Source organism: Ranitomeya imitator, chromosome 3 (assembly GCF_032444005.1).
Source record: "Ranitomeya imitator isolate aRanImi1 chromosome 3, aRanImi1.pri, whole genome shotgun sequence".
Lineage (NCBI taxonomy): Eukaryota > Metazoa > Chordata > Amphibia > Anura > Dendrobatidae > Ranitomeya > Ranitomeya imitator.
Window position 1 is genome coordinate 673,725,556 of NC_091284.1, and position 11,812 is coordinate 673,737,367.

The 11,812-nt window shown below is 50.1% G+C and overlaps 1 protein-coding gene across 1 annotated transcript; it reads right to left on the reverse strand.

Moving 5' to 3' along the window:
- Positions 1 to 2,977: 2,977 nt before the first annotated feature.
- Positions 2,978 to 11,518, reverse strand: LOC138670735 (tubulin alpha-1A chain). Its single transcript, XM_069758354.1, has 4 exons — positions 11,196 to 11,518; positions 5,853 to 6,075; positions 4,258 to 4,406; positions 2,978 to 4,170 (listed from the first exon to the last, which is right to left on the reverse strand). Exons 1-4 carry the CDS (start codon positions 11,196 to 11,198, stop codon positions 3,190 to 3,192), a joined length of 1,356 nt encoding a protein of 451 aa, XP_069614455.1. The 5' UTR covers positions 11,199 to 11,518; the 3' UTR covers positions 2,978 to 3,189.
- Between the last annotated feature and the right edge of the window lie 294 nt (positions 11,519 to 11,812).

Sequence of the window (11,812 nt, forward strand, 5' to 3'; positions counted from 1 at the left end):
CATCAAACCTCACTGAGCTCGAGATGTTTGCCAAGGAAGAATGGGCAAGAATTTCAGTCTCTTCATGTACAAAACTGATAGAGACATACCCCAAGAGACTTGCAAATATTTAAAATAACCAATAAATTTCGTTCAACTTCACAATTGTGTTCCACTTGTTGTTGATTCTTCACCAAAAATTAACATTTGGTATCTTTATGTTTGAAGCATGATATGTGGCAAAAGGTTGAAAAGTTCCAGGGAGCCGAATACTTTCACAAGGTACTGTAACTACCGTATGTGAAATTTTTATGCACTTTGGTGCTTCCTTTTCGGCCCTCAGATTTGTTGTCACTTGTCTCTTATTCATGGACAATGAATTGATAAGCCTAAAAGATTGCACTATAAAAGGTAATAACTGTGTAAAGGGAACCCGTCATCTGATTTATGGACCCGAACCACGGACAGAATCAGACACCGTCTGTGTTACTGCAGCTGTGGATGTTTTACTCCGAAATGCCACAGTACATGATTTACCTAATTTGTACAGCTAAAATATTCTGCACTGCTTCCACTCGCTGGTGGGTGATAAATATATACTGCTCAATACATAATATTCAATATATAGGTAGAGGTCCACCTTAAGGTAAACTCACTCATTGGCCATCATTTATTACAGCGAACCACAGCCAGCATGAAACAGACATTGACTGCTTTATTGCAGCTGTGTATGTAGACCATGTGCCAATTATGAGAAATGCCAGCCGGGGACTATGCATCTCGAATAACTTGTCCATGGCAGGTCCCTAGCAGCCTCTCCCCTCCCCCATTGCATTGACTAACCGGCCTGGGCAAAAGTTCCTGCATGGTTCCCTTTTCAATCTTATGGCACAGAGATAGTGAACGCTGCTTGTCAGCATTGTCGGCAAATCTAGGTCATTCTGAGCTAAAAACCTCAGCAAATCCGTGCATCAGAGACTGACCTCTTTCTATCACAGCTTCTAGATTTCAATATAGTTGACTTGATCCTTTGTGTCAAAGTGTTACAATGTTCTTCCCATTCAATCACAACCCAGAAAAGAGAGAACAGTAAATTGGAAACAATCTCATCAGGGTTTCAGGGAAAATGGGGCAATGGTCAAAAACTGTTCCTGTACCCACAGTAATCATGGCTAGAGATATGGAAAGACGTGTGCACGTGTTACTTAGAGTGAGCAGATTTTATTGTTGCAGTTACTGGAGAATTGGCAGGAAAAACGCTGCATAAAATACAGGCATTTCTACGAGCATTTTCACTTGCGTTTTTGTACCATTCGTTACAGCAGGCACAAAATGCTGTAAAAACACTGAAAGAATTGACGTGCTGCAGATATGAATAAAAACTATTTGATGGTTCATGGAAAACTAAGCAGCATCTGCATAAGATGATTCACTTTTCTGCAACTGTCAAACGTTGTGGTTTTTTTTTGCTGTGGCAAAAATGCATCGTGCGAATAAGCCCATAAAGTGGATGTCAGATGATTTCACAGTACAAACTACGTAGGCTAATGAATAGATCTTAGACCCGGTGTACATACTTTGGATATTAATGTCAGAATAGCTGTATAATCCCAATATTAACCCCTTCATGACACATGCCATATATGTGAACCTGCCCCATACCCAGTAGGTAATGGCTATGTGTTATCTGCTTCTAACAATCGCGGGTGAACCTGTTAAATTCTACTGTCAAACTCTGACAGCGGCATTTAAAGCGCCAGGCATGGGTGCTTCGCCCATGGGTTGATGTGATAGCCGGGGGGTCTGTTGAGGACATCCAAGCTTGTCATTACGGAGCTCCTATGGACACAGAATAGTTCATTTATAAAGTGCCTGCAGAATTGAGAGTATTTTGATAAAACAATGAATACATTTAGGTCTGACAGTCTAATGTATTTTTATTGAAGGGGTCGCCCGGTCACATATATGGAAGACCTTTCCATCTGCTGCGGAAGCAAACTGCTTGGGGGCGCGGGTGTTGAGCTCACAGTGACTGGATAAGCCATCTATGTGTTGTTAGCGGACAACCCCTTTCAGAGTTATTTTTGAGTTTTCATTAGTGTCAATTCCCAACGTCCCTGGTCTTTTAGGGAGGCATGGATGGCCATTGTTAATAACTCTGGTGGTAGTGGTCTATGATTAAGTGGAAATTATTAGTGTTCTGGTGGTGAAGAGGTTAAAAACAAAGTTGACCGACATATAATATGTTGAATATATAGGGTCCATGAATCCGTTTGATGTGAACTCCTGGAGCTTTGCCGACTGGTCACTGCAAAACCCCGCAAGAGCCGCCTCATCTATCGCGAGTGATGTCAGCATTTCTTTTATTTTGGGCAGGTCTCCATTCTGTAGATTTCACACTTATAGGCCTGCAGATGTAGCGTGCCAGAAATGTTCGCCAATTCTTTTACAACCTTATTTAGCTTTACCGGCACAGTTCAAAGTGAATCCACCAAAACCAGGAGTGGGTGATAAATACAGAAGTGGTAACGTGTTTCTATTAGACTTTTCCTCTGATTGTCCCACTCCTGGTTTTGGCTACAAATACTGATGTGAAATACGAGCTACTGCTTCAGTTAGTGGTTGTGAAGCTCACAACCGAGTGCAATCCGATTTCCGCAGACTCACACGATGGAGATGCAGAAATCTTATTCTCCATACCTGTGCTGCGATTCTCTCATCCAAGAGAAGCGGATCACACTCAGTTGACACTCGGCTTAAACTGTGATCAGAGTGTGATGCGAGTGTCATTTACAAAATCGATCAAATTCTCTTGCACGTGTGACCCCGGCCTAAGATGCCATCTATTACAAGTAATATTGATGGTTACATTGGTTTAATTATTATTAATTACATTTCTGCTTGTTTGAATGTTCACTATATAACTGTGTTTTATAGAACATAAAACTACAAATGTAATAAAACATAATGTAATATGAATTAATGCACCACACAAATATATATTTAAGACAGGGAATGTTTATTGACAAATCCAGCGCAATGGAGATGTCATGAAGTGTTTCAAGTGTATTGGACCAGGACAGTTAAAATGCAGCAAAAATACATCAGAACATAAAGTTGCTACACAGAAACGAACTGGTTGAGCAAATAGATTTGCATGTTTGTCAGATGTTACATTGTTCCCTGTGAAAAGCAGCACCGTTTTGACATTTAGTATTCTTCTCCTTCCTCCTCGCCCTCTCCCTCCACAGAGTCGACACCAACTTCCTCATAATCCTTCTCCAGAGCAGCCATGTCCTCACGAGCCTCAGAGAACTCTCCCTCCTCCATACCCTCACCTACATACCAGTGCACAAAGGCACGCTTGGCATACATCAGGTCAAACTTGTGGTCCAGTCTTGCCCAGGCCTCTGCAATAGCAGTGGTGTTGCTCAGCATACACACAGCACGCTGGACCTTGGCCAGATCCCCACCTGGAACCACAGTTGGTGGCTGATAGTTAATACCAACCTTAAAACCAGTTGGGCACCAGTCCACAAACTGGATGGTACGCTTGGTTTTGATGGTGGCAATAGCTGCATTAACATCTTTGGGCACCACATCACCACGGTACAACAGGCAGCAAGCCATGTATTTACCATGACGTGGGTCACATTTCACCATCTGGTTGGCTGGCTCAAAGCAAGCATTGGTGATCTCAGCCACAGAAAGCTGCTCGTGGTAGGCTTTCTCTGCAGAGATGACTGGGGCATAGGTGGCAAGAGGGAAGTGGATACGAGGATAGGGCACCAAGTTAGTCTGGAACTCTGTCAGATCTACATTCAGGGCTCCATCAAATCGGAGGGAAGCTGTAATAGAGGACACTATCTGACCTATCAACCTGTTAAGATTGGTGTAAGTTGGGCGCTCAATATCTAGATTTCTACGGCAGATGTCATAGATGGCCTCATTGTCCACCATGAAAGCACAGTCAGAATGCTCAAGGGTGGTGTGAGTGGTAAGGATGGAGTTGTAGGGCTCAACAACAGCGGTGGACACTTGGGGAGCTGGGTAGATGGAGAACTCCAGCTTGGACTTCTTTCCATAATCAACAGAGAGACGTTCCATCAGTAGAGAGGTGAAGCCAGAACCAGTGCCACCACCGAAGCTGTGGAAAACCAGGAAACCCTGAAGACCTGTGCACTGGTCAGCCTGTGGAAAACATGAGGCACAGCATGTTACAATAAGAAATATTTAATGTGTCTGCTATGTATTCAGACCATCAACACAGTCACTCACCAGTTTGCGGATTCTGTCGAGTACCAGATCAATGATTTCCTTGCCAATTGTGTAGTGACCACGGGCATAGTTGTTGGCAGCATCTTCTTTTCCAGTGATCAGTTGTTCTGGGTGGAATAGCTGTCGGTATGTACCAGTGCGCACCTCATCTGCAAATAATTGACAATATGGTGTAAAATAAAACAATGGAATATTTATCTAGGAAATCAGCAGACATCAACAATCCAGCTTCTATGTCATGACCGAGAGCAACACTCCAGCATTATTTTTTTCACCACTGGAGTGGTGCCACTAATGTAAGTTCCCTGCCCCTAGTCTTATACTTATCAGCCGCCATCTTCATCTGTTATCAGCGTCACTCTGGAAGGTCTGGAGCAGGTTGTGACCCACCATTTCGTACCAGTGTTTGCTGGGTGATCCAGAAGTCACTACTCAATGTAAATCAATGAGAGCCACAGCAAAGATCTTGAAGACTTACACTGAGAGCTTGTGACTGTTACCGCTGACTTCCGGTCAGTATAAAGTTGGAATCACAAGGCGTGGAACCAGGAACAGCTGAAGATAGTGGGTAGTAAGTATGATACTAAGGTCACGACCTTACATTAGTGGCACCACTCCAGTGCTGGAATAAAAAAATGTTGTAGTGGTGCTTGAACATGTGATGTTCAGATACCATACAAGACACAGGACATGATGCAAAATGTCACTCTCGTCATCTAATTAAACGGTTAGAGGTTGTCCAGATAAAACAAGCTACCACTGATCCACAGAACAAGTAATCATTTATTGATCCATGGATGTCCAACAACTGGGACCAGCACCAAACTTCAGAATGGGGAATTTTCATCCCTATTACAAAATAGAGTGATAGGTTGGATGACTGACCAACGCGCCATTCATTCTTTATGGGGTTCCTGGAAAAAGATGAGTGCATAGCAGAGCTTGGCAGCCCCACAGAATGAATGGAGAGGAGGTTGAGCACGTACACTGCTGGTGGGATAAAATCTCTCATTCTGTCAATCGGTGCAAGTCCCAGTGTTTAGACTCCCACTGATCCACGATATCAGATTTTCCGTAAATCCTATCTCATGTCACCCACATCGTTCTGATGGGCATATTAGTAACTGCCGTGCAGCTGATAGAGGGGCTCATGGACACCTCTACATTGCCATTATGTGCACATTCACTGCTATGTCTTTGTGCTTTACTATGATAATGTGTTAGAAAATAATAGATTTACTCAATTCACAAAAAATATATATATTGACCCCTGCAGCTGTCACTGGGGACATTCTTGTAGTAACGTAGGGAATGAAATATTGTGGTCCCATATTTTATGTTCTGTATCTTCCAGTATTTACTGCTGGAAAAGTCATCTTTTCCATTTAAATATTATTTTTCATAACCCATTCCCAGTTTCAATACTGTTCCCTGCAGAGAATTACATCCACTGGTAGCAGCACAGGGCGGCCATTCAATGCACATTCACACTGGGATCTAGTGACTTCTCAGCATAGAGACGTGTTACCCGGTCCCCACATACAATCATATATTCAATCACTAGAGATTATAGTTCGCTCCTGTATTGTGCTCACCGATGACTGTGGGCTCCAGGTCCACAAACACGGCCCTAGGGACATGTTTGCCAGCTCCAGTCTCGCTGAAGAAAGTGTTGAAGGAATCGTCCCCTCCTCCGATGGTCTTGTCACTGGGCATCTGCCCATCAGGCTGGATACCATGTTCCAGGCAGTAGAGCTCCCAGCAGGCATTACCGATCTGCACACCGGCCTGACCAACGTGGATAGAGATGCACTCACGCTGGAAGGGAAGAGCAGATTGTCACTGGTTAGTGTCCTGTCAATATTTGGCAGATTTAACAGCTGCTAACCTGTAATGTCCCATTGTGTTTACACCACACTTGGATTTTACTGGGAATGTCTAAACAGATGTCAGAAAATGGAAAGACTAGAGATGAGCTGTGGGGAGGATGAATGCCAGCACCGCCTCATACTAGTCACAGCCAGCACCGACTCATACTAGTCACAGCCCGTCACCGCTTCACACTAGTTAATTCCCCTCACAGCCAGCACCGCCTCACACTAGTCACAGCCCAGCACCGCCTCACACTAGTCACAGCCCAGCACCGCCTCACACTAGTCACAGCCCAGCACCGCCTCACACTAGTCACAGCCCGTCACCGCTTCACACTAGTTAATTCCCCTCACAGCCAGCACCGCCTCATACTAGTCACAGCCCAGCACCGCCTCACACTAGTCACAGCCCAGCACCGCCTCATACTAGTCACAGCCCAGCACCGCCTCACACTAGTCACAGCCCGTCACCGCTTCACACTAGTTAATTCCCCTCACAGCCAGCACCGCCTCACACTAGTCACAGCCCAACACAGCCAGCACCGCCTCATACTAGTCACAGCCCAGCACCGCCTCACACTAGTCACAGCCCGTCACCGCTTCACACTTGTCACTGCCCGTCACAGCACAGCACAGCACCGCCTCATACTAGTCACAGCCAGCAACGCCTCATACTAGTTAATTCCCCTCACAGCCAGCACCGCCTCACACTAGTCACAGCCAGCAACGCCTCATACTAGTCACAGCCCGTCACTGCCTCATACTAGTCACGGCCCGTCACTGCCTCATACTAGTCACAGCCAGCACCACCTCATACTAGTCACAGCCCAGCACCGCCTCACACTAGTCACAGCCCGTCACCGCTTCACATTTGTCACTGCCCGTCACAGCACAGCACCGCCTCATACTAGTCACAGCCAGCACCGCCTCATACTAGTCACAGCCCGTCACTGCCTCATACTAGTCACGGCCCAGCACCGCCTCATACTAGTCACAGCCCAGCACCAGGCTGACACTATGGCGGAGGATGGGAACAGTGAGCCCACCACACCCACTGCCGCAGCACCAGTCACAGCCCGTTCACTGCCTCATACTAGTCCAGACCAGCACCGCCTCATACTAGTCACAGCCCGTCACCGCTTCACACTAGTCAAAGCCCAGCACCGCCTCATACTAGTCACAGCCCAGCACCGCCTCATACTAGTCACAGCCCGTCACCGCCTCATACTAGTTACAGCCCAGCACCGCCTCATACTAGTCACAGCCCGTCACCGCCTCATACTAGTTACAGCCCAGCACCGCCTCATACTAGTCACAGCCCAGCACCGCCTCATACTAGTCACAGCCCACCACCGCCTCATACTAGTCACTGCCCAGCACCGCCTCATACTAGTCACGGCCCGTTCACTGCCTCATACTAGTCACAGCCCAGCACTGCCTCATACTAGTCACAGCCCAGCACAGCCTCATACTAGTCACAGCCCAGCACCACCTCATACTAGTCACAGCCCAACACCGCCTCATACTAGTCACAGCCCGTTCACTGCCTCATACTAGTCACAGCCCATCACTGCCTCATACTAGTCACAGCCCAGCACCACCTCATACTAGTCACAGCCCGTCACTGCCTCATACTAGTCACAGCCCAGCACCACCTCATACTAGTCACAGCCCATCACCGCCTCATACTAGTCACAGCCCAGCACCGCCTCATACTAGTGCAGACCAGCACCGCCTCATACTAATCACAGCTTGATCACTGCCTCATACTAGTCACAGCCCAGCACGCCTCATACTAGTCACAGCTCGATCACTGCCTCATACTAGTCACAGCCAGCACCACCTCATACTAGTCACAGCTCGATCACTGCCTCATACTAGTCACAGCCCAGCACCGCCTCATACTAGTCACAGCCCAGCACCAGGCTGACACTATGGCGGAGGATGGGAACAGTGAGCCCACCACACCCACTGCCGCAGCATCAGTCACAGCCCGTTCACTGCCTCATACTAGTCCAGACCAGCACCGCCTCATACTAGTCACAGCCCGTCACCGCTTCACACTAGTCAAAGCCCAGCACCGCCTCATACTAGTCACAGCCCAGCACCGCCTCATACTAGTCACAGCCCGTCACCGCCTCATACTAGTTACAGCCCAGCACCGCCTCATACTAGTCACAGCCCGTCACCGCCTCAGCCCGTCACCGCCTCATACTAGTTACAGCCCAGCACCGCCTCATACTAGTCACAGCCCAGCACCGCCTCATACTAGTCACAGCCCACCACCGCCTCATACTAGTCACTGCCCAGCACCGCCTCATACTAGTCACGGCCCGTTCACTGCCTCATACTAGTCACAGCCCAGCACTGCCTCATACTAGTCACAGCCCAGCACAGCCTCATACTAGTCACAGCCCAGCACCACCTCATACTAGTCACAGCCCAACACCGCCTCATACTAGTCACAGCCCGTTCACTGCCTCATACTAGTCACAGCCCATCACTGCCTCATACTAGTCACAGCCCAGCACCACCTCATACTAGTCACAGCCCGTCACTGCCTCATACTAGTCACAGCCCAGCACCACCTCATACTAGTCACAGCCCGTCACCGCCTCATACTAGTCACAGCCCAGCACCGCCTCATACTAGTGCAGACCAGCACCGCCTCATACTAATCACAGCTTGATCACTGCCTCATACTAGTCACAGCCCAGCACGCCTCATACTAGTCACAGCTCGATCACTGCCTCATACTAGTCACAGCCAGCACCACCTCATACTAGTCACAGCTCGATCACTGCCTCATACTAGTCACAGCCCAGCACCGCCTCATACTAGTCACAGCCCAGCACCAGGCTGACACTATGGCGGAGGATGGGAACAGTGAGCCCACCACACCCACTGCCGCAGCATCAGTCACAGCCCGTTCACTGCCTCATACTAGTCCAGACCAGCACCGCCTCATACTAGTCACAGCCCGTCACCGCTTCACACTAGTCAAAGCCCAGCACCGCCTCATACTAGTCACAGCCCAGCACCGCCTCATACTAGTCACAGCCCGTCACCGCCTCATACTAGTTACAGCCCAGCACCGCCTCATACTAGTCACAGCCCGTCACCGCCTCAGCCCGTCACCGCCTCATACTAGTTACAGCCCAGCACCGCCTCATACTAGTCACAGCCCAGCACCGCCTCATACTAGTCACAGCCCACCACCGCCTCATACTAGTCACTGCCCAGCACCGCCTCATACTAGTCACGGCCCGTTCACTGCCTCATACTAGTCACAGCCCAGCACTGCCTCATACTAGTCACAGCCCAGCACAGCCTCATACTAGTCACAGCCCAGCACCACCTCATACTAGTCACAGCCCAACACCGCCTCATACTAGTCACAGCCCGTTCACTGCCTCATACTAGTCACAGCCCATCACTGCCTCATACTAGTCACAGCCCAGCACCGCCTCATACTAGTCACAGCCCGTCACTGCACAGCACCGCCTCATACTAGTCACAGCCCGTCACTGCCTCATACTAGTCACAGCCCAGCACCACCTCATACTAGTCACAGCCCGTCACCGCCTCATACTAGTCACAGCCCAGCACCGCCTCATACTAGTGCAGACCAGCACCGCCTCATACTAGTCACAGCCCAGCACCGCCTCATACTAGTGCAGACCAGCACCGCCTCATACTAGTGCAGACCAGCACCGCCTCATACTAGTGCAGACCAGCACCACCTCATACTAGTCACAGCTCGATCAATGCCTCATACTAGTCACAGCCCAGCACCGCCTCATACTAGTCACAGCCCAGCACCAGGCTGACACTATGGCGGAGGATGGGAACAATGAGCCCACCACACCCACTGCCGCAGCACCAGAAGGTGGGTGGCAGCTGCTCCCTCCCAGGGGGTCCACCACGTCACCAGGATACCAAATCCAAACAGGACACCATTACATCAGCCTGCCCTGACTGCAGACATGGGAGGATCTGACAGGCTGAGAAACAGCGGGGGAAGGGTGACAAAGCCTCCATCACACAGCAGCACAGAGCCATCACACAGCAGCACAGAGCCATCACACAGCAGCACAGAGCCATCACACAGCAGCGCAGAGGCATCACACAGCAGCGCAGAGGCATCACACAGCAGCGCAGAGCCATCACACAGCAGAGTAGAGCCATCACACAGCAGCGCAGAGGCATCACACAGCAGTGCAGAGCCATCACACAGCAGCACAGAGCCATCACACAGCAGCGCAGAGGCATCACACAGCAGCGCAGAGCCATCACACAGCAGCGCAGAGCCATCACACAGCAGCGCAGAGGCATCACACAGCAGTGCAGAGCCATCACATAGCAGCACAGAGCCATCACACAGCAGCGCAGAGCCATCACACAGCAGCGCAGAGGCATCACACAGCAGCGCAGAGCCATCACACAGCAGCGCAGAGCCATCACACAGCAGAGTAGAGCCATCACACAGCAGCACAGAGGCATCACACAGCAGCGCAGAGGCATCACACAGCAGCGCAGAGGCATCACACAGCAGTGCAGAGCCATCACACAGCAGAGTAGAGCCATCACACAGCAGCGCAGAGCCATCACACAGCAGAGTAGAGCCATCACACAGCAGCGCAGAGGCATCACACAGCAGCGCAGAGCCATCACACAGCAGCACAGAGCCATCACACAGCAGCACAGAGCCATCACACATACGCAGATAATGGACCGCAGTCATTACTACAATCCCCACGAGTCCTATCCGGCTACAGGCAGCCTGGCACTGCCCTGACTACAAAGGGTTAATGGTGACAGCTTCCACGGGAGCGCAGCTGTGCCGGGGCGTGGTGTGCCATCCAATGCTGCAGGACAGGCGCCATCTTCCCCTGCTGGTCCTACGCGTCCCTGCATCGATCCCCGCTGTCACCATGGCAACTGCCTCCCTACCGCGGGAGAACAATGGGAGCCGCCCTATGCGATCACCCCTGCCAGTACATCAGCTCCATCAGCCCACTGCCCAGTGTCAGTACACCAGCCCCACCCATAGCCCAGTCTTCTTACCATGTTTGCGGGATGAGGGCTTCAGAGAGGAGGGCGAGAGGAAGGAGGAGAAGGATGCCTTCTTACAGTGCGACTCTAAGGAGGTCGGTGTAAGAGAACCTGCTACACATGGTCCAAAGCAGCCCGTTATATACAGCGGCGTTGTCAAGGAAACTGGGCTGGAGCCGTTTTCATTGGTACAAGCGCCGTGAGTTCTGGCCTGTGATTGGTCACACGGTCAAAGGATGAGGTAATCCGCCCGACCCACAAACGGAGTGAGGGACAAAGAGAGCCAGGGAGCCGCCGCAGCATCCATCCGCCCGGGGACATGGTGGTCTGCTCACAAAGACCCCCGTACTGATACCTCATGTCAGTACCTGTGATGGAATGACGTCATCACATTGGCTGCTCCCGACTATTCTCCCAGTAACCCGCTGAAACCTGTCACTTCCAACCAAGTCTCCAACCTGTGTGTCCCCCCGGCCATGTCCCCCCAGTGTGCCCGCTGGTGCCAGGGTGAGGCCTGTCAGTAATGATGGCAGCTGGCTTTATAGAGGGGTCCACAGGCGCCTTCTGGTGTCCATCATGTGATGGACCGGGTGATACTGTTATCATTGTCCTCTCCGAATCCTGGGAAG

Excerpts from the sequence above, each read along its gene's own strand:
- LOC138670735 (XM_069758354.1), bottom strand. Across the intron at positions 4,407-5,852 it reads CCTGGAGCCCACAGTCATCG|ATGAGGTGCGCACTGGTACA; the intron begins GTGAGCACAATA and ends AATTATTTGCAG. Across the intron at positions 4,171-4,257 it reads TCGACAGAATCCGCAAACTG|GCTGACCAGTGCACAGGTCT; the intron begins GTGAGTGACTGT and ends TGTTTTCCACAG.